General features: G+C 34.4%; 1 protein-coding gene across 2 annotated transcripts in view; it reads right to left on the bottom strand.

Moving 5' to 3' along the window:
* Positions 1 to 476: 476 nt before the first annotated feature.
* Positions 477 to 24,389, bottom strand: part of LOC112054328 (roundabout homolog 2-like) — an 83,847-nt gene continuing 59,934 nt past the window's right edge. For both annotated transcript variants that reach the window (XM_024094080.2, XM_024094081.2), the window contains exons 2-11: positions 22,177 to 22,310; positions 13,535 to 13,864; positions 13,085 to 13,238; positions 10,820 to 10,950; positions 9,819 to 10,091; positions 8,060 to 9,376; positions 7,644 to 7,977; positions 7,289 to 7,461; positions 6,396 to 6,742; positions 477 to 5,335 (exon numbers count right to left, since the gene is read on the bottom strand). In XM_024094080.2, coding sequence (XP_023949848.1) covers positions 4,751 to 5,335; positions 6,396 to 6,742; positions 7,289 to 7,461; positions 7,644 to 7,977; positions 8,060 to 9,376; positions 9,819 to 10,091; positions 10,820 to 10,950; positions 13,085 to 13,238; positions 13,535 to 13,864; positions 22,177 to 22,225 — 3,693 coding nt within the window. In that variant the 5' untranslated portion in view covers positions 22,226 to 22,310 and the 3' untranslated portion in view covers positions 477 to 4,750. The remainder of the gene's footprint in view (positions 5,336 to 6,395; positions 6,743 to 7,288; positions 7,462 to 7,643; positions 7,978 to 8,059; positions 9,377 to 9,818; positions 10,092 to 10,819; positions 10,951 to 13,084; positions 13,239 to 13,534; positions 13,865 to 22,176; positions 22,311 to 24,389) is intronic.

Here is a 24,389-nt window from a genome sequence, read left to right on the forward strand (position 1 = left end):
AGTATTATCATAGTCCCCCACATAAAGAAGCGGCTAAGTAATACCCTAAAAAAAATAATAACATATAGCCATATGTTATTATTTTTTTTAGGGTATTTTTGTACTAATTTGGTATTACTTCAATTAGCCTAATTAAGCCAAATTTCAAGCTTAGTTCATCAATACCTCTTTTTTATTTTCACGTTTAAATAAGTGCCAAAGTAATAAGTTAACAAAAAAATAATCACTATCAATTTATTAAGTAAATTAAAACAATATTGTGTATGATTATTACGATACGATCTAATTTTATTTCTTACTGAATCACGAGGAAACTAAATAACAGATTTTGATAGAATTTTCAGTTGGGTAAAGGTTACGTGATTCTCTTGTTTTTTGCGATTTTAACCCTCAGGCACTTATTAGGTACCTTTTGTAGTAACTAGGTTAATTATTATTAGAAAATAATAGGGATGGTTAGATCAAATAAAATATAGTTTTCAGTTAGTAATTAGTTTTATTTTATTAAAAATAGGTTTTCAAAGACCGTTACAAAATTAAAATAGGGTCTCAAATATTGTGAAGTTATTTTTATATTTCAGTGTTGAAATAACATAACCATATATTTATCACACACAAAAATAGGCCTTTACAATAATATTTTATAAATTAATACTTCTTATTTTTTGCATATAAACATTTTACGATAGTATTGCGTGGTCATCAACTTAATCATTTACAAAATTTACTGTTTTTTTCAGTTTATTTCATTTAGTTAATTATTTAACTGTTACAACTAGCTACAAAGGTACTTACAAATTTGAGTGTTTTATGATAAAAAAAAATAAGTGAAAATCTTCATCGATATCCCGTTAAGATTAGGTTAAACCTATTCTAGGATAAACCTCATTAAGAAAACTTTTCATATCAGTCCATACAAAAATCTACAAATAATAATTGTTAGTTTCTCTCTCACTCATTCTATGTTACACAGCGGTTCAAAAATGCTACCACAAACATCAAAGGAATTCACATTATCTTATGGAGTCAAACATACTGATTTTAGAGGCATTTGTATTAATATGAAGTCGAAACCTAGATACCTACTTACCATAAATTTAACAATGCGCAAAAATAGGAACTACGTAGAAGGTTTTTAGCATCTTCAACCAGGAAGGAAATATCAATAATAATCTATGGCAGGCAGTACACAGCAATCTTGATCCTGATAGGCGATCAAAATCATCGATCGCGATCCAGATCGAATTGAAATCACAAAATAAACACAGTAGAGCGATCACGTGGTTTGTCATCGCGATCGAGACCGCAATTAAAAATTACTGTTTATTTTTTTTTTTTTCGTGTTGAGCAAGTGCCGATGGCTCCATGTAGGACCACTACGGCGTCACCGGGGGATTTGGGCGAGCGCAGAAGCATCGCCTGATGAGAGCTGACTGAAATAAAGATAGAGGACGGAATGACTCTCCGTCGTCCTTCCGGCGTCTCCTATGAGACTCGGACCTCGGCTTAAAGGGCCATTCGGGAGGGTGTAACCGTGATCTGAGTGAGTCAGTCCGGACGCCCCCGAGATCGTGAGTTAGAAAACCCACGTCCGGGTGACGTTAGATATCGGGGACCTAGTCTTCGCCGGCGAAGTTTATTAATAGTCGATTTATCGATTGCGATTTAGATTGATTATGTAGGTGGAGTGTTTTGATGCAACTGCTTACTTAATATTATATTGTGATACGAGCACGAGATCTGTGATCGCGATCAAGACCTGACGATTGCGATCAAGATTGGTTTTTTACGACCCGCTTATAATAACCATAGATATTTTATTACCCAGAAACTAGCCTCGTTTTGCCACATAAAATTCTATAATAAATTATTTTATATTTTTGAGTTTTGTGCGCAATTCTGTTATAGGTACTAAGTAGATAGGTACAATATAACAATTTTAGATTTTGATAACCTATCATTACATGAAAATAATATAATTTTTGAATTACTTACGCTGTGGTTAATATTTTATAGTTATCGATAACTAGGACTCTTGTTAATCAAGGTAGGCAATCAAATCATTAATCTTTAATTTCGTATTATACATTGCTTCTCATTAAAATGTCATACATTTGTGTTATTCGAACATGGAAAGATAAATTGAAACAAAAGCGCACTGATTTTATCGAAGTATAAAATGCGATCAACTTGATTTACATATTTACAATAGTTTACAACGCATGGCCACATTTAGCGGAATCTGATTCTTTATTAAAAATGAAAATACTATTTTATTACATAAAATCACAAAAATACAGAATATTTGTTAAGAACCAATTTTGTACAAGATTCTTACGATAAAATTGTATGAGTTTAAAACAATTGGAAGGCACACTTCCATTCGTTTTAAACTAATACAATTTTTTTCGTCGTAAAAAGAAAAAAAAAGATAGATTATACGCGGACCGCAAGTGGCACATTAAAACTATGCTAATTAGCAAACCTGAGCTCAGTCGCCGCATTGTCATCGCGCTGTTGACAACGCCGCTGAAATAACTTCTGTGTACCAGTTGTAAACATCCAATGTGGTTTATGTAACCCATCTATCTCTTTTTTCTTCTAACAACATGGTCTGCCCTAACTAAACTATTATACAAGTGAATCGGATACTATTATTATATCATATAAACCAGTAAGTTTTTGAATATTTTATGAGATTAAGCCACAAGACCACACACAACCAAGGAATCAGGTCATTCATTATGCCAAAAGAGTTTGTAACATTAAGTTATTAGCACTTTTGAACTTGTTGTTTAAATTAACATTTTTGTAATCCATAGGTAAAGGTGCTGATAGACTTGAGCACTTTTATAACAGAACATCGAGCATTCGCCGTTTCTATATTTGTCGAACATAGAGCCAAATATTTTTACGAACATCTTGAGTATGCTCAAGCTCAACGCTCTATTCGATGCTCGTCAAAAGATATTCTTCATGAAGATGTCAGACTTGATCGCGTGTGCTGCTAATCTGCTCGCTAGAATGTTTGCCAGAACGCTCGATAGTATGCTCAATAAAATGTTTTCGTATTTTTCTGTGAGTTTCGTACACTACGCATTAAATATGACAGTGACTTAACCTAATATGTTTTATGTTTCCAACTTTTGGGTGCACGTTCAACCCGGGCAAAAACGTTTTTTTTTTATTTTTGTAATTTTTGAAGTGAAAACGGTTTTATTGTTTTTTTTTTTCGGGAAGTACTATATCAAGTCAGATTATGGATTACACTTTATTAATTTTTGCTTTCACACGTAAGGTATCATTGATAACGGCTGATACGGCGGTAGCTACGCCCCTGGTGATGTAACATTCGCACGAATGCTCATTACAAGTGAATGCCCAAGTCTATCAGCACCTTTACACATAAAATTTAAACGTAATCTAAAAAAAATAAGTTTACAATATTTTTATTGAAACCGCCAGATGTTGCCATGGGTTGTTGTTTTCTATAATAAAAGATACAGAAAGATACGAATCATAGCAGCTTTATTAAATTAATGTTTTGCAATTATTACGTACCTATCAGATGATATGCAACGATACACGTAGTGCTATAATTTATAACAAGTGGCTATACATATCACATTACCTTACGTACTTTTATTTTTTTTTCTTTTTTCGTAAGATTCATCCGAATTTCACAACTCCAATGTTACTTTGCTACAAATAGGAAACGTTATTATGGCACATGAAATAAATTTTACTCAAAACCACTAGGATTACTAACAGAATATTCATTTCTACGATGAAGTACTTCAGAAGCATTTTAAATACAAATATCTATTAACTTTGTTTGATTGAAACTGATGACTCAGGTAAAGAATAAATATACGATTGGATAGTTTTTATAGTTGACACATTCACTAGAGATGTTCTAGTCTTTTCCTAGTTTAACTAATAGAATTTTAGAATTCTTGTTTTTGCTTCACTATCGGGACTTGATCCTAATCTATACACATTTGAATCATTTGTCAAACTTTTCTTTTATAATATTGCAATTTTTTTCATATTTTGAGTGTTACAATATCTAAATCTTTTACAAACCACTAATACAGGGATCATATTAACTGAGGTGTTACGAATATCTTAATTACACTACAGTGACTTTTTATCCATACTCAAATTATTGCCAAGCGTTTATTCGTTCAGTTTCAATTTGAAAACTTAAGCTAGTGATATAATTCTCACAAATTCGTTTATTGATATTCAGCGGACTAAATTAATTTCATTAATCCAATCAATAACACGATAAACAGTTCGTATCATTTACATAATAATTTCAATTACTTTCACCATAAGTTTTTTTTTAATAATCGACTAATAGTAATTATTTACATAATTTACAAAGTGTTAACTTTACATAAGACTAGCTACAATTTCCATACAACGTAATAAATAATTATCATAATACCTAATAAAACTATTTTACAAAGTATAATATTAAAAAAGTAAATCTTAGGCTCAAAACGAAGAAAGTTTACAGTCTTTTAATGTTAATAAAATCATAGCCGTATAAAGCTTATAATATAATATTATCGCGTTATTAGTTTGTGTTGAGAAAGTCTTTACTTGTTACACAATGATAATCTTTGCTACGTGCGGAAGAACAGTGATTATAATGACGTCACTATTTTGTAGTGCACTTTAAAGATACATCGATCTATACGTCCGTTTGGCACAGGTCGCCGAAAACCGGCAAGGCGTGATACTACCGCGTCACTGAGTCGATTCGTGGATGAGGCACGGCAGGAGAAAGAGTAGGTGCATGAGGTGCTGGAGTTCCATTTAGTACATTCTGCCCATGTCTAAAAGACGTGAGGCGAGCTAAAGTTCGCGTAGCATCGTTGTCAAAGTTAGGCCTTTCGTATTGATGCTTAGTTCTCGGTCTTTGCGGCTGCATTGCTTGTAATTCATCATAACCGCAATCGTCACCGTAATTCTCATCTTCAGATTCATCATCACCGAATGCTCTATACGTCGTTTCAGATTCGGAATTTTTTCTAGAGTTGCCACCATAACTTCTCCCTATGAGAGACTGTGTTGCATCCGTATTGATCTTTTTGTCAGGCTTTCTCTCATCTAAGCTTTGGTTGTATCTGATTTGTGCTTTTTGAGTTTTATCTAAGGAAGGCAGATCATAAAATTTAAGCACATTTGGATGGCCTTGGAAGTATTTTTCACTATAAACATTCCGGTTGTAGTATCCCCCATTGCTGGCAGGGTACAGTTCTTCGTCTGGAGGATAGCGGCTTTCGTAGGTATCCACATTTTTGTTGCCAGGTGGAAACCAACCCTGTTAAATAAATTAAAGTATTACACAACATTTTACCTATGAAGAACAATCAGTAATTATCTAATTTAATTTGTTATCGCAACCCTCCGAGAAAATTAGTAAACATGAAAGTTTTATAACCTCTTTCGAGAAAGGTTACCAAGACTCTACTTACAGTGGAATTCATAGATGTTGTAGGGATCATTCAGCCGCTGAGTATCGAATTTAATGTCTATTTTTTTAAGAATTTGACACTCAGCAGGTGAATGATTCCCTGGAGTGGCCCTACAATGTCTATGAATTCCACTGTTAGTCTGACGACCGAGGACATGATTTCTCATAATACCCCGTAGAAAACACAAATACTTTAAACTTGGACGATTGAGGGGCTGGACCCATGAATCCAAACTCTGGATCCTTAAGTCACCACAGATCGAACGCCACAGTTGGCTAATTTACGCAAGGAGCAAGAGCTGACGAACTTTTAGCTTCACAGGCTCTTAGTCCATTGCAAACACTTAAAACTATCATCATCATTTTCATCATCATATCAGCTGATGGACGTCCACTGCAAGACATAGGCCTTTTGTAGGGACTTCCAAACATCACGATACTGAGCCACCTGCATACAGCAAATCCCTGCGCCTCGCTTGATGTCGTCAGTCCACCTGGTGGGTTTCGACCGACACTGCGCTTACTAGTGCGGGGTCGCTATTCCAGCACTCTGGGACCCCAACGTCCGTCAGCTCTTCGAACTATGTGCCCCACCCATTGCCACTTCAGCTTCGCAACTCGTTGAGTTATGTCAGTGACTTTGGTTCTTTTGCGGATCTCCTCATTTCTGATTCGATCACGCAGAGATACTCCTAACATAGCTCGTTTCATCGCCCATCGCATCGCATTGACTCTGAGCTTTCTTATGAGTCAAAATCAAGTCTCGGAACCATAGGTCTAAACTATCATTTTATATAATTGTATCCAACCTAAAATACAACAGGTAGAGTCACAGAATAGAAAGTGCTAAGCTATCGCATTGTCGGTGAAGTAAAGAAAACATATTAAATAGATTTAAAATTCTTACCAACGAACTGACGCACTGTCGGGTATTCGCTACCAGTGTAACCGAAGCGTACGCTGCCGGGGACGTTGCGGTTTTACTCGTATTCCATTCATTCCCATTTACTCTGGAAGTTGTTACTTCGGCATATTCGGGCAGTTGTTGGGTCACTTTATCGTATTCGGAATTGGTTTTTTCTTTGCTTTGATTCGTTTGATTGCCAGACATACACAGGCCGGGCTGATTTTCCATCCATAAAAGTGACTCCGTTTTAGTGACCGTGTTTTTGTTGTAACAACTGCTTAGTGGATGGGATAGAGATACAGCCGCTTTTATATTCATTTGAGTCACCAAACTCGTTCCATTAGAATCTAAAATAAACAACTAACTATAATATAAAAACTCTAATTCAACTTCAACTGTCATTTTTGCTGCGAGATCATATACACTAAGGTATGAATTTAATGCTACAACGTAATCGAAAAAATTGGCTTAAAGGTGACTGGATGAAACAACAAACGAATTTCCTTAAGAAAACAAAATAAAAAAAAAACATTTACATTTACTGGGTCTTTATTTTGGATTTGTATCATTCCTTTGTGCCTGCCAACGTGAATGTGAAATGAAAGAGATCCACTGCGCTAGGAAGAGAGGACTCGTGCTACCTTTCAACTTGAAAGTAATCTAGCATCCTCCCACCCTCGCATGGCGAAACCTCCATCAAACAAACGCTCGGCACCCTTGCCACCCTATGACACCCGTGGAATGTTTTTAATTTTGAAATACTGGTGCTGATTCTAGGGAAAATTTTAAGTATATCGCGGATATCGCGACAGTCAATTCTTGTATATTTATTTTACACATAAATATAAATTTTAGTTTTCATATAAAAATACAAATCATATATTTTTACATACCGTAGATATTTGGAAGGGCTGATTTTTTTGCAAAAATATTATGTCTTCTGATATAAATAATGCCACCGATTATTATTATTTTGAATAGTACGATTGCGCCAATCAACAAGTAAAACCACGTTTCCATTACAAAATCGCCAGCAACAATTGAAACTTCTCCATTATTGGGATATCTAGAACAATAATAAAGAATAAAATTATTGAGTCAAATTGTTATTTACGAGAATCATCTTATTATAAGTCTATTTGTGTAAGTTTATTGGTTGCTTGCGTAACTGCCAATGGGATGAAGTTGTCAAGTAGAATAAGTCAAAGCGAAACTTGAGTAGGTATGGGTCCACTAGTTAATACATACCTTGATAATGGGTCCAATCCTACAGTTCGAGAATCAATATTCAAGTAAACTTTTTGACTGAAAGGTCCTAAACCAACTATAGTTTCTGCTGCTATTTGTACTGAATAACTGACTCCAGATGTCAAATTCGTCATGATGAGGCTAGTTGATTGATGAACCGTAGTGTTTATAGCCACCATAGATTTGTTTGCTGGGATATCTAACCAGTTTAGAACTACATTATATCCCACAATAGCTCCATTCTGTAGGTTTGGTTCTGGAGGATGCCATTTGAGGTGCACCGTTGTTGAATTATAAATATACATTTCAATATTTGTTGGGGGTCCATCGGGAACTGTAAGCAGAATATAAAATTAGTACAAATAAATTTTACACACTCATTTTCTATCTCAAAAATATTAAATACTTTAACTTACCATCATCCAATGTTTGCGCGACTCTAGAATTCGACGGCTTCCCCTCAAACTTCTTATAAAAGGGTACAAGAAAGAATTCGTATCTCGTATACTTTCTGAGCGATGTTATTTCATATCCCGAAACATCGTTGGAATGTAGGATTGTTTTCATTTCATACTCAATTGTTTGGTTGTCCAAAGGTCTAAAGTAAATAAAAAGTCCTTCCAGGTAGTAAAAATTAAGTATTTCCCACATAAGCTTTATTGTTTTAGAGTCGATGGGTGTTGCTTCAATGAGATCAACAATATTATCAGTCATTATATTTTTTCTAAACTCTGTATTATTTGAAAATATTCCACCGTCCCATAACGAATTGTTATCCTCACCGACAGTTACAGCTTCTGAAACTGGGCTCGGTCCTGATAGGCCGTGTGAGTTTTCAGCTCTTACAATGAACATATAAGTAATCCCAGGAATTAAAGATCTTACAATGAAGTGTGTCTGAAGTACTCTTTTGGATACGATCACCCATCCTCGAGAGTTTCTTGGGGTATTATTTCCTGATAAAGTCTCTCTGGAAAACATCTCTACTTGATATCCAATAATAGAAGACGAACCGATTTTATTATTTTGATTCCATGTAATAGTAACACTTGTATCTGTGATGTTGTAAATGTGTGGTTTTGTCGGCGATCCTGGTAAAGCAGATATATCTGCAGCTCTAAAGAAATGAATATTTGGATTCGTTGGACTGTCAACAATCAAAACTCCACTCCAAACATACTTTCCATGTTGTGAAGAAGCGACACATGTGTAGGTACCGTTATCGCCTTTTTCCAAGTCTCTTAAAATAAGTGTTCCATCAGCAGAAATATTTTTCTTGTGATTTTGTATTAATGCTTCCCCTTCGAAATACCATGCAATGATTGGTTCAGGTGTGCCGTTAGCCGTACAGGGGAAAACAGCCATCGATTTTATAGGTAACGTTTGGTTAGAGGGACCGTATGTTATGATTGGCGGTGGGCGGTCATCGTCTGACGTCACGCTTAATTTTCCTCTAACAAACGAACTGCCAGCAAAGTTAACCGCTGAACAAACTATTGTGTGGCCGCTATCATTTTTATGTGTACCGTTGATTGTTAAAACAGTAACGCCATCGATTAAAACTGAAGCGTGATATTTGCCTTTCGACGTTCCAGGCAACATAATAGTTCTATTGCCTTCTAAACTCCAGAACATTGTCGGCTCTGGTTTCCCTGATGATGTGCAAGTATATGTGGCAGTAGAACCACTTTCAACAATTACAGAATTCGGTTTCAATGTTACTGTTGGTGGGTCTAAAACAAAAATGTGATATAAATATGTATTTTATTTTGTTAAAAACAAAAATGTAACTATTACCAATATCTATAACATATAATCGTTATACAAGTAAACATTATCATTATAATTGTAAGGAATTTATAATATAAACTACTAGCAGAATCTCGCGGTTTCACCGGTTTCATCATTATCAACCCATATTCAGCCCGAGTCTGCTCTCAGAATAAGGCGGGTTAGGCCAATAGTCCAGCACGCTGGCCCAATGCGGATTAGCAGGCTTCACACACGCAGAAAATTAAGAAAATTATCTGGTATGCAGGTTTCCTCACGAAGTTTATCCTTCGCCGTTTGAGATACGCGATATTTAATTTCTCACCGCTTAGTTCTTTTTGAGTTTATTCATTATATACAAAAATACAAATCTTTCACTTTTATAATGTTAGTGTAGAAACTCACCGTAAACGGTCAAGTACCCACTCGCAGTCACAGCACCGACGGCATTGTCAGCCTCGCATGTGTACTCTCCCTCGTCACTTAGAATAACATCGTCGAGCCTGAGGCTCCTGTCGTCAAGGACTTTGACTCGGCCGAGTGGCATGTTGCCACCGCCGGCTGTCCTCCGCCATAACACGTCAGGAAGGGGATCTCCACCCACTCTGCACTGGAAGGTTACACTCCCACTGGTTTGTGCTACAACGTCCTCAGGGCCAGCGATCAAATATGGCTTAACTGTACGGAAAAGATTACAACTTCAATAATTTTCATCATACTTATTGATTATGAAATACAGCTAAAACTCACGTGATTCTACGTCAGAGTATGCCAGACTAGTTTCAAACCCATACGGGGCCCTTAGTCATGAGCTGGTGCTTGCAACGCGGCACGATCCAAACTCATGATCCATGATTCGAGGCTAGTCGGGCATACTCCGACGTTGTATCACGTGAGTTTTAGCAGTAATTCTTATTCAATTCATATGAATAACACTTACAATAGCTTATATTCTAAGATTTTTATCATTAAATTATTTAGGAAAAATTACAAAGGTTCTTAATTTGCAAATTGTTAAACGTTCCAATCTATGCGTTCCAACTGGAGCTCAAAAGCTTGATTAGATATTTTAACTTTTTGGGCAATCACGGGAAATTAGCTTTTAACAAGAAACTAAGTTAATTTTAAATTTAAACTTATAGTTTTTAACCACTTTCTTTAAACTAAATAAAAAAAATAATAAAGTTCTATCAAAGTTAGTTAAAAGAAAACATCTAATTGTAATACTTCTGCGGAGTGCATATAAATCGTTTTTAGACAAAAAACTACATGAAATCATCATCATTATGACTATAGCTTTGTGTAAATAAATTGTCTTTTTGTCTAAAATGCTATAGTATATTAGACAAATTAATAACTTACTACTAATATTAGAAATAGTACAAATATAACATGTAATCACTTACTGTGTATTCTGAGCGTAGCGATGGCTGAGTCTCTAGTGCCAGCTGCATTCCTTGCTATACATTGATATCTGCCAGCGTCAGTTTGCCTAGCGTCTTGTATTACGAGACTTCCACCGTCTACTAAATGCATTCTGCAACAACGTACAATACATACAGAACCATATCAAATAGAATCTTTTTACTGTACAATAATAATATTACGAATTTCATTTTCATTACTTCGAACAAAGCTCAAAGTAACAAAGTCATTCAAATATTGGGCGGAATAATTCAATAGGAAATTAACATTTAATAAAGGGTCCGTTGAGTCAGAACTATTCAGATTTTTACTTGATTGCTTGTCGAGCTCTTCAAATATCCCCTTCTTTATAACTTTGATGTAGTCTCCCTACTGTTAATTATTTTCATGCTCCACCATACACGGTACCCTCAAGATGTTACCTAACGCCATGCCTCATAAAAATTCATAGACAACGAATGGAAATGAATTGGCAATAAAACTTTTTGTGGAATTCAATTTGATGTTAGCGGAGATTGTTATTCAATAAACAGACCATTATGCAGCAAAACGTTTGAATGTTATTCTAAACAGACCAAAACCTTTAATAATATTAGTGTTGTCTGACGTTTTACGCATGGAAAGTCCTGTTTTCCATTCCCAGATCGCATCTATACATTCTAAAGCCACATTCGATGTGAAATGTTTATCAACAAATAAATTAATGCATGTCATTTCATACCTAATTTATTTAAAATTATGTAGTATTTTTTAGACCCACTACAGTGTTCATAAAATGTTGTCCATAAAAAGATAATAACTTTATAAATTTTATATGCTTATTAGTTAAAATTCATTAATTTAGAAACAAATTATTTAAAATTATTATTAGATGTAAAACTATCTGACTATTGATTTATACATTATTTTTTTATTTGTTTCTTGATTAGCAATCCTCATCAAGTTTCGCTTAAAAATAGTCAATTTGAATAACCCCCCCATTTGGACAGGAGTTTTGAAGCTTTGACCCACCCAGGCATTTAGAATGTGGGTTAACTTGGGGTAGTAAAATTTCTATCTATATCAGTGATGATAAATATACCTAATGAACTAGACCGACGGTTTAAAATGAATCGTAGATTAAAACCACAAAATCAACTACGACCTTCTAAGAATTTCTAGAAAAAATGAAAATTAATATTCCATAGCCCGCAGCAGAACTTGAACTCAGGACCCCATTATTTGAAGCCACATATTCTATCCACTAAACTACCACCAATAAGGCAGTTACATCTAGTATTCATGATTTTAAACTTTTAATAGCTGCTACAAAGTAGAGAAATTTGTGAAGTACTGGAATCTATTTTTTTATTTATATATTAGCACAAAATAATGCAAAGGCGATCTTAATGCTTATCAATATCTGCCAGATGAAGTTTAGATAAAGGAATTTAATGTATTATAATGCGGGATTTAATTATTAAAATTTATCTCATTTCCCCCAAGGGACATAGACATCATGTGACTTTATTCAGTAGAGATTCACAAGACTATCGCGTTTCCACCATTCCATTTAACTCCAAGTGCTCTCACCGACTACCCTCGATTCTCCGCTAAGTGCGCTCTATCGAACTGGCGAGCAACTTTCATTTGATATCCCAAAGCTCCACATTTTAATATATCTGCCAACTTTGGCAGATTTCCGCAATCCAAAAGTTTGTTACGAATGGTCGTTTAGTGCCCACATAAGTTATTCACTTAGGTTAGGATATTGAACGGAATTTGTTAACCTACTAAATTCAGTTGGTATGAATTACAGTTTTAGACACTTTGATAGGTTATGTTGGAAAATTTCAAGTCTTGAACTTGATAGAGTAAAACAATCTTTTTACTTTTAGCCTACAAGTCAGTATAAAATTCCTTTATCAAATTATTATTAAGTTTTATACCCCGTTCCATACCTATTGTCTGTAATTAAAGGTAAAGTAAAGCCTTTTTTTATTTAAACATTTCGATTAAAGGTAATAGTTTCCAAATATATTTTTTGTGTATGCAAATATGTTCAATTATATACACTAACTAAAACAATAATATTTAACTAAATTAACTATCTAAATCTATTATAATAAAAATAAAATAAAAGGAAATATCTACCGACTTGGGCGTTGTACGCAAAAATTAGAACGCAAGTCTGCACTTGATTAGACTAAAAACGTCACGATGGATAATTTATTTAAAGATACAATATGATCACGTTAGATATTTACCTAGAGTCGCCGTCAAAGTGTAAGATCTGACCATTCTTTTTCCAATACACTGTCGGTTCTGGGGATCCTCTTGGTGGGGAACATTCCAGAATCACTGTTTCTCCTTGAGCTGTCTGGGTAGTCACTGGTTCTAACCGGAACTCTTCACGAATAACTATGTTGGAACAATTACATTTCAAGATAAATAGGAAATTACAAACAGATATTTAACAACAAATAATAATATTAGAGAGACGAATATTTTGGGATTCCGTGGATTTATTTATAATATATTATGTCAACACTCCTCTTGCCTGTTCGTGTTCCTTGTCCAGTTAAATTTATATCACCAGTTTTTTGGCGAATCCGTTTATCGTTTCTAATTAAATTATTACAACGCTTCTCTCCAATAACACTACTCTGATCTGTTAAGTTAAACAAACTCAGTAGGTAGATTGTTTTAACACTTACCAGCAACATGCAAAGTGGCATTACGGCTTCTAGCAGTCCCGTACGGATTGGTAGCTTCACACCAATACACTCCTGCATCAGAATGGGCCCGCCCATGAGTTGCTCTTAAGAAGAACAGTCCCCCAGCTGGTAAGAGGCTTCTATGGGTGTCGGAGACTACAAGCTGTCCACTTTTGTACCATTTTATGGTCGGCGCTGGAGACCCACCAGCTCGACAGTTCAGGGTGGCGGGCTGATGCCGTGCCACCGTCACGTCTAGAGGCTGTTCGATAATGTATGGTGCTTCTCCGCTACTCATGTAGTCATCGCTTAGGCCTCCGTCTACGGAACCTGTTGAAAGAATACAATAATAAAAAAAATTACAGTGGATTTTGTCTAATAACGTTAACTGTTGGAGGAACCATCAGATGGCCCATCTTGTGAAATGGAATACTACTATCTTTAATGAAGAATTTATTTTTGCTATTGTGTATCCCAATATTAAACAATTTTGCCCTTTTTGCTAAGAGCCTGTGTAGTCAGTGACGCGCTTTAGTCCGATCACGGAGAATATGATCAGACTCAACTGTACAAACCTTTCAGACTATCTTTCTATAACAAGAAATGAATGTATCGTGCATGATCTTCGTGTCGTTACCACACTTATAAGAGAGGCTTTTATGATTAATTTGAAATATATCAATACATATGAAATAATGATGATATTTATATGATAGCTGACACTGATACACATCTGATACACATTATGATCAGATGTTCGTAACAATATGTAGAGCTTAATTACTCTCGCGGACTTAAGTTTCTAAGCGCCGGAGTTTGGTTACCTGTGCCTTTAGTTTACATGCTGTATTAATTACATTACAATATCATAATGATAACAACTTATATACATAAATGAAAGTTTACTGCCTCGATGCTCTAGTGGTTAACGGTTAAAGTGGTGGTTACTGAATCAGGCTACGAAATATTGAGTTATCTATCGTCCGAAAAAGTTTCAGTAAAAATTCTCGTTTCAGAACTGGACAGTAAAATTGACTATATTTTTTGTCAAAATATTTAAATATAGGGTAAGAAACGTTTTCTTTCTCTCCCCATCTACGAGTAGAAATTATCCAAATGCCGAATTCAGCCCAATTCCTTCGAATTCAGCCCAATCCTTAACTGTTGAGGTATTAAATCCTTTATGATATTTTTTATTGAAAGTTTATTGTTTATAGTTGCACAAGCAACAATATAATCAATGCAATATCCTTAAACAAGGGAATACAAGAACACACTTATAAATTGCCACTTCAATTATGTACGAGTAGGTAGTAAGATATTATTTTAAGCAGCCAACAATAGGCCACGGTAGGCTTTCACATATATTAATAATGGGTGGAGTGTGTCATTCTCAGCTACTTTAAAGCGGCGCACAATAATAATGAGCCATAAACACAGGCTACGTCCCCCAGGATTTTGTATGGGACCCTCACTATTTTACTCTGTTTACAACGAACGGCGCAGATGTTAGTTTTTGACACTTGAATTGATGTACGTCTTTTGTGCCTTCGGCTATTATTATAGCGACAACCTATTGCTGAAAAAATTGCCGATTTGGTCCAAAACGAACTGATATTGGGACTCGATATTCGTGTTACAAAACAGGGATTGCCTCCATTGTGCAAAATAATTGTGTTTATTTATTCACGTATTACGATTCACAATTTGTGTGGTGTGGTACAGCTAATCTATAATTGAATCTTGAACACATTTGTTATCTTTCGATTTTTCCCCTTTATTGATATTTGGGATTTTATTTTTAGTGACCCAATTTTGGCTCAGCTAGCAATTTGATTGAAACACATAATTTTGAAATGTTGTTTTCTACGTTTGAAATTTATGAAATACAAGAAGAGTATTTTTTAATGAACGACAACTTAACCCGTGTTTTGAGCAAATGTTAAATGAAAATGCAGTTTATAACGGTTAAAGGCTAATTTAGAAAGAAATTGTCTTTCTAAATAAAAGCGTAGTTTATGTATAAGTGCCCGTTCCAAGACGATAAATCTACTAGCCAGATCATACTAGTATTTACATATTCAACCAAAACATTAAAAAAAAAAATACGAGAAAAAACTTGCTAGAAAGAGAAGTTATGAAAAAATATAGTTGCTTTATTAGTTTTACTTATTTTATTGACGATTGATATTATGCAAAATTGTTAATTTTTTTACACCAAGCAACAAAATAAACCAATATTATGTACTTATATATCTAATTACTTGCTTATACGGCATCATACTCATAGATCATATGGCAAAAAGAGACCATAAACGATAAAAGATTTAGTTGGGCTCATAAAATATTGTTTATATTGATCTCGATACGTTATTTTATCGCACATAAAAGTGAAGTTTATTGCTTATCCGTGCGCTTGAACTATTGGTTAGATGTATCAAATGAAGGAACATGAAAATGAATGTGAAAGTTGGTGACATTCTAACTAACAACTTAATAATTATCCATATTCATAAAACCAAAAAAAAATATGACTAGAACTTTTAATTTACTTAAAAGTAAGACTGATAAGAATTTCTACAATGTGCATTATTCAATGTAATGAAGTCGGTTAATAAAGACATTTTTATAGTACTTTTGCAGAGCAATCATGATTTAAGTTCAGGCGCACAGGAGCGCCATAAGATAACCCCGTAGTAGGCTATAGGAAGAGCTTGCTCGGAGTATATTTGTGTGATTGAATCAAAACGGAGGAGATCCGTAAAACAATCATACATAGCTCAACGAATAATGCAAAACTAAAGTAGGTAGCATTGGTAAGGGAACATGGTTATAAGAATAATAAGAACTAATAAATAAACTATAATAGAAGTCTTGGTTTTGAAAGTTTTATCATAGCTATTTAACCTGCACCGAAAAACGCAGAGTTGATTGACTTTCCACTAGATGGACAAATATCCACAAAATCGCAGGAGGAAAAGATTATCATTTAGAAGACCCAACCGAAAGTCTATCGGTAGCTTGTTTCTGAATTCGTAAACACGAAATTATACATATTTTGTTGAAACCTATTATCTTTCTCTGGGCAGCAAGAAGTCGTTGGAGCAAAGCTTACAAACATCCGCATGGCTCAAATGCGAGAACCTTGTCACAATGTTGTTTTTTTTATTTTTTATTTCGCGCCACGTGTCAACATGTGCAAGTAGTGTAAATTAGCAGGGGGACATAGCGCTCCCTCGCAAACTTTTTTTAACAAAGATTTTTGAACAATAGCACATAACTACACGCGTGCAAATGAAAAATCACTCCCTCTGCCGTTAAGCCCTAGGCGTCTTCCATGTCGTTGGTGACTTTGAAAACACTTCTACTAGGATCATTAATTTGCTGCCAGCAATTTCTATTGCAGCCATTAAATTTCCTAAAGTTTTTTTACTATTTCCTAATAAAATTTCTTTTTTATTCGTCTGGCAGAGGTCTACCACCTAATAGTAGACACCATTATATCCAAGACCAATATCAAAGACACAATATTCAGACAGTTTCAAATCTTGAACTAATTGAACAAGTAATTCTAAAACTCTCTACTTGTAGACGGTATTGCGATAGGTAATTAAATAACTCATATATTTGTGGCACATATAACTCTGGTTACTGGCTTTTCTCGCGTTTTAGCTAGTAACGTGAATTTTTTCAATCAGTTTTGTACCGGAAGAGCCTCAGAAATATTTTATTCCATTGAAATCTGTACTTTTTTCTAAATAAAACATATTTTTTAAATTAAATTTATTTCACATGTGATCATGATAAAATTGTGCTTACACTTTAAGCACAATTTTATCATACTACTTACCTACTAACCCAAGTATTCCCACAGGCGTAGTTTTATTATCAGCTAGGATAGCTCAGCCTAGTTTCAGTAGTATAGTATCTAGGTATCAGGAGACACATCCTAGCATCAAGTTCTCTATCACCCTAAGTAATTCGATAGTCGTTTGAACTTCGAATATCTAATTCTAATGACTGTGATTGGCTCCCTAAGGAGGCAATCATAATTTTTCGAATTTTGAACACGTGTTCAAATTTTGGGACCCTCTGCAATATGACGCTTGGCCGTTATTACGCTATTTTATATAATGGAAGTATTTGATAATTGGCATCATTTAGCGCCATTTGCTACTAATGACGAATATTCTTTAGAGTAAAACTGATTTATATCTGCAATATTCTGCATGCATATATCATCATAATTAATAGCTATGTTTAATTTTACATGTAATTCTAATATCTAATAATCTATTATTAATATATTTAACTGAAGTTTTAAAAACCTCGAACGTGTAAGTTCTTTTGCTGAAAGTATGATTCTGACTTAAACTCAAACAAAATCAGTTATTTTGTGGATAAAATAAAAAACACATGATTTTAAAGACATATTATTACATACAAGTTCAAGGAATGTCACGGCTAATGAAATAGCACTTAAAGTTTACGATGCAAAAAACAAAACACACGCTGCGACACATGTGTAGAAAATTAGCCGCCTCTACGCAACGGATGGCTGGATTAGTTTAATATGAATTTCGTGAGTTACACTGTTTGTCTTGCGAGGCGTTCTTCTAATGTAGGGACAAATTGTTGACACAGTGTCATCTTTCATAGGCCCCCCGTTATACCTGCGTCAGACGGGGGCAGCCTAGCAGCAAACAAACGGACATAACCAATTTTACTACGTTACATCATGAACAATCAATTTTGAACTTTATTGCAATGCAATAGAGTTCAATGGATTCACATTTGTAAATTTGGCAAAGTAAAGTTTCAACGTAGTGGAATCTGTAGCGATTTCTCTGCAGGAGTTTACGGAAACGTTGGCGACAGTTGTGATGTTTCTTTTCTTCTCAGTTTGTTTTCTCAGCACTCCGACGCGTGGACAGTTGAAAAAATACAGACATTGATAGTGTATGGTTGGGTTTCATTGATCCATGCGCTCTGCGGCAATCCAATGATACTGAACCCGTTTTAATTAATTTTAATGTAATGTAATAATATTAGTTTTAATGTTAGAACTGCAATACAATGTTTACACTTTTGAATTTAATCTATTTAGTAGAATCTAGCCGTATATTTCATGAAAATGTATTGAAGTACAGCTGTGTTTAGTTTTTTTGTTCTAGTGGTAAGATCCAGGTAAGTATCATATTGATCTACTATTTGTTATGAATGTTACGTACATTGCTTAATTATAGGGTACCATATACTTTTAATAAAACTCAGTCTAAATAAATTTACAGATGTGTATTTACCCCAAAACCAAAAAATCCACGTCTTTTTGAGTTAACACAAATTATAATTATTAATTACTAATTGTTTACGATTATAAAAGTAAAAAATAAATTAAGAAAACAAAATCGTACTTTACATTAAGAGAAATAACCCAGATATTCACAAGGATCCCCTGCAGTGTGCGCTAAAAAAGGTAGAAACTACTTTTGGCATCGGAGATTTAGCAAAAAACAAGCAAAATATATGCATGGCGGCACCGAAAACACTTAAAGCAATCTGTTTTTATCTGCTTCTGAACTGTCTCCATTAATACCGGCAGATAAAAGGGTATAGTTTGCAAGCTGAAAGCTATCTGATCGGATAAGTGCTTAAGGCGACACAAAAAATATTCTAGCGATCGACCGTTGTGATAAAGATTCGCTTGTTAGCAGTGACATGTGTATTTAAGAGATCGCACATCCTGAATTATGAAGATAGATTTTTGTATTGGCAAACAGAATGCTTCTCTAGCGTACCTACGGCATATAATGGTAATACCGCTGAGTACTTCGCAACAAAAATAGCAACGTAGAGTTTTGGATCACAGTAGGAAATCTCCTCTTCATAGAAGTTACATTATTTTTATATTTTGACTTTATTAAAGTTAGTTCTTCCGACTGCTTCCTTTGCAGCAGGTAGTACAGTTTTTGTAATCATCTAAATCAGTCTTAATCAATCTGATAATAAGTATTTTTTTTGTAATAGTATTTCTTTCTGTATCCTTGACAACTTATTTGTTTATTAAAATATTAATAAGTTTAGTTTTTGTTTTGTTTATTTCGACTTTATGCTTACTCAACAAAACTGGGCGGTTTATTAAAATAAAAGACTTACTTCAAATACTTGCAGTTTGCTACTGTAATAGAGTTTAGGCTACTAACTTCTAATCATATTCTCTTGTTCCTTTGCCGGATTCATACATAAATCTGATACTACATATGCAGTTAACATAATAGGGGATAAGAATGTGTCAAAACTCATAAAATAACAGTAACTTTTGTTCAAAGTCAGATCAGAGATCATTTAAAATATCATATCACATTGAGAACAATGACATATACTGAATGCCTATTGTGGAGTACTTCGGCGATTGATTTTTTTTCATTTTGTTTTTTTTTTAACCATATTTCACGCAACATCCATCACACATTAGACACAAAAGATAGGCGTCGTTTAACATTAGCTTAACTTCTTTACGCTTTGATAACCGCCTGGGGTGAGGCGTTTTTATTCATCGATTCCCGAGCCACAGCCTAAAATAAATACTTAAGCGTGACTTAACTAACTGGGGGAATATACGTCATTCCGTTTGGTGTGTATCAAGTCTGTTCCAAATTCGGTTGATTGTAAAATATATGCAATAGACAGATGCGTCAGTAAATCTCTGCATGTGTGTTTTGTTAAACTAATGAGTTTTGTCAATAAGTTACGCTATCTTTTTCTTTTTTAATGCTCATGGGTATCGTTATGTTTGTCAGCTTAGACATGGGTTTTATCACTTGTGGACTAATCTTGAAAAAATAAACTAAAAGCTATTTATATATCTATTTATATATTGTAATCAGAGAGAAATTATTTTATCAGAAAATAAAAAAGATGGAAAAGCGCTTCTTTTTTAACGTCCAGAAAATACATATACTAAAGTTTTCACACTCCCCTTTCAGAACTTCAGTTGGCAGGAAATTCTGTTCAAAAAGTTACTTTGAAACGGCGACAAATTGGAAGTACGTACCTAATATTTTTCTAACGACATTCAGCTAAGTGGTGGCTCAAATCCAAGATGGTACGATGTGGCACTAAATATCGAGTATTAAGTAGGGCTGCCAAGTGCTAACTCACGCAAAATTCTTACGATTTCAAACATTTAGTTCTGAGGTATATTTTAGAACTGAAGAGTATACACTAGTGACTTTGAATGGTGTGGTGAACGATACTTATCTATAGTGCTATAAATAAATACGTGTATTGAATATGATTGGCATCACTACAAACGTTTGGCAAAACACCTAACAATATTTATTTATTAAAACATACAGAGTTTACAATATAAGGTAAATTACACGGACAACCACAAAAATCACTGAGATTTAACGTTGGTCTCCATCTGCAACTAAACTTAAAAAATAACTTCATCCATAATATTTTCTATATGGTTACAACTTACAACAATTTTAGACCATTAACTCACTAAACTGTATTAGTCAAGTACTTAATATCTTAATGTCAAATTCATAAGTATTTAACCTATAAATTTGACATACTGTATCAATTTTCTTTTAATATTACCCTTTTACCGATTGTATTTTATTGGCAGGTATTTCGGTAACAATACGAAGAACTAATGTTTTAACAAGGAAAGGTTTGATTGTTTGCATTTTTCAATACGTTTGCAAGAACTTTTTGCTTAAATACATGACTGATTTAATTTTTTTTTTCATCGATGGATATCTACATTACCTGCTAAAGTAACGTAGGATACATTTTATTCCCGTATTCCAGTTTTTTTTGATTTTTTTTTTTAAATATACATTCGGTATACTTTTGTAGTGACAGCCCTGTGTTAGTGCGAGGGAATGCATCCCCATGGCAGGGTGCCTATTAGCGCGACTTGAACTTTGACTTCACCATGAATTCTTTATTCTTATTTAGGTACTAGTATAAGTAAAATGATTTTGCGATGGAAAATAAATTAATCCTATGTTATTGGAGTATATGAAAATATTATTGCTTTGACAATCACGCGCTAAAATGTAGGTGCCTGTTATTCACGATATTGATTGTTTTTCAAATGTTAAATTAATTTCAAGTTAATGAAATCTCTTTGATTAACTTGAAATGTCTTAGAAACGATCAAATGAGCGTCAGCCCCGGTTAATATCAATATTATCTAAGAGTGACCGTTATTGAGTAAAATATTAACACCCGTCAACATGCATTGTAGCAACATGACCTAAATTTCAAGGACCCTCCGTGTAAAGAAAGACGCCTAACTATACAGTTAGTCATATAAAATACAATGGTGATGAAGACAATGATGATAAAAAAATAGATACATAACTTTTATCATGTAGGTATTAAAATAATTCATTCGACGCGGCTGCGCCCTTGTTCGTTTACAATGTTTTAATTCAGAATAGAAACTAACCGTGAATATAGTGTTTAATTTACATCCATAAAAAAATATTAATATCAAAGAAATCGTATTTAACGCAAAAATAAACGCTGGCATCTGCTTATTACTAGTAGTAGGTAATCGTATTTTATTCTACCCACGTAATCATATACTTAGTAAGAAAATATATGCCTCGGATAAAACTTACCAAGACAAATGAGTCCCAGGAGAGCAGTCACCGCAGCCAAGGATTCCATACTGGCTGTTCACTCCCACATATTCAATCTTTCCAACTCTTGGTATCTTCGAACTAAACTTCTAATCATGTTTCACTTTTAACATCTGGAACAAGACAAAGTTAGTTTTTAGTTTTTGATTTTTCAATTATTAAGGTTTTATGCAACCTAACATTAAATGCAACCTAATTTTTTTAACCTTTTTAGTATTATTTTAAAACTATACTTTATATATATAGTTCTAGAAGCCTACAGGGGCTGGTTTATAATAACTTGATTTGACAAGATTTAATGGTCGGTTTAAGATTATAATACCGTATATTTTTTGTAAGATCTAGTTAGTAGACTTTGGCAGAGTCAAATTACTACTCTAGAGTTCTGAGTTTTTTGCTATAATGCATCGTCACTAAACATCAGGTGAGTATTACAATGAAGATTAATATTCTATTTGTTAATTACAAATAGAATATTATTCTTCATTGTATTACCTATTATAATTTGAATTGAAACTTGAAAAAATTGTCGGCGACAATTTTGTCATCAAATCACAATAAGTCGACCGCGGCTTCCATTCTTAATTTTCAAATTCATATTAAATAACGTTTACATACACATACATAATTATTATTATCAAATTTCCCAACCGTTGTCAGACCTTTAAAATCAAATTACGCAAACAGTAGACGTTGATAAAGTAGCGGACACTTCTCGGAGATTTAACGTAAACAACTTTATAATATTTATTTACAATATTAGGGACGTCGTAAACAACTGTCACAGTGAGATTTGAAACTCTTAAACTTGTCGTGAAAGAGCTTTCTGAGTCGAATGCACGTGATGCAATCCTTTTATTTCATTTCTGAGAAATCCTATATTTTAGAACCAAACGCAGAATTTTCATCTAATATATTTAAACGTAACGTAATATGTCTTGGAAACGGGTGAGATGGTTGAACATTTTCAATGGTATTTAATTTTATTTAATGGTATTTTCTTAAGTTAGGTACTTGATGTGGATACTTTGCTACCTCGTTATTGTATATACTAATGAATTGACTGTCTTCTTGTTTCAGTGGCTAGTGTATGTGGCGTTTTGATTTATATCTTACCTATGGAGTATCTGTAATAAGTTAGTCCTTTTCGTAGTACAGAAGTGTGACAACTTCTGTACTACGGAAAGTACATCGCCGGTCGGTTATGATCTTTATCATTACCATTTATTAAACTAAGCTCGCTACACTTTTATCAAACCGCACGGGAACAGCGTTATGGGTCTATGTTCCAAAACCGATCTTCTTTATGATAAGAAATCAACCTGTGTAAGTCACCTGGTGGGGGGTCGGTCAACACTGCGCTTACTAGTGCGGGGTCGCCATTCCAGCACTTTGGGACCCCAACGTCCATCGGCTCTTCGAACTATGTGCCCCGCCCATTGCCACTTCAGCTTCGCAACTCGTTGAGCTATGTCGGTGACTTTGGTTCTTCTGCGGATCTTCTCATTTCTGATTCGATCACGCAGAGATACTCCTAACATAGCTCGTTCCATCGCCCGCTGTGTGACTCTGAGCTTTTTTATGAGACCCATAGTTAGCGACCAAGTAAGTCTGTAGTAGACCAAAATATGTTGATGATGATTAACTATCAACATCACCATTATATCAGCCGATAGACGTCCACTGTAATAGGCCTTTTGTAGGGAGTAACTATAATGTAATAATAATTATATTGGCTCACGTACTAATTGATATTAAGACAACGTCAATGTAGCTGCGGCAGCTCTAATTCATCATTACACATGACGTTATATGTCATGATTTATACGCCTCAGAACCGCATCTGCAAATTGATTGAATAACTGCTTACTGCTTCAAACTGATTAGCCAGTGTGGCTTCAAATAATGAGGTCTTGGAACTAGTGCCAGATATAGAGTGAAAAATATTGATCGATCTTTCCTATCCATAAATTTTCTGCAAATAATAATCAGGAGGTTTTGGATTTTAAACCTCAGTCAGGCTATGAAATACTAAGCCATTCCCAAGATATTCTCAGTAAAAATTCTATTCTCAGAGTTAGGAAGTTGGTGTTACACCCAGGTGCTTTGGAGATCGTGTTACACAATTATCACGCTAAACCCATATCGCATTATAGCAGCGTGGTGGTGCTGATTGGTGGGTCTAAATTTCA

Source organism: Bicyclus anynana, chromosome 6 (genome assembly GCF_947172395.1).
Source record: "Bicyclus anynana chromosome 6, ilBicAnyn1.1, whole genome shotgun sequence".
Lineage (NCBI taxonomy): Eukaryota > Metazoa > Arthropoda > Insecta > Lepidoptera > Nymphalidae > Bicyclus > Bicyclus anynana.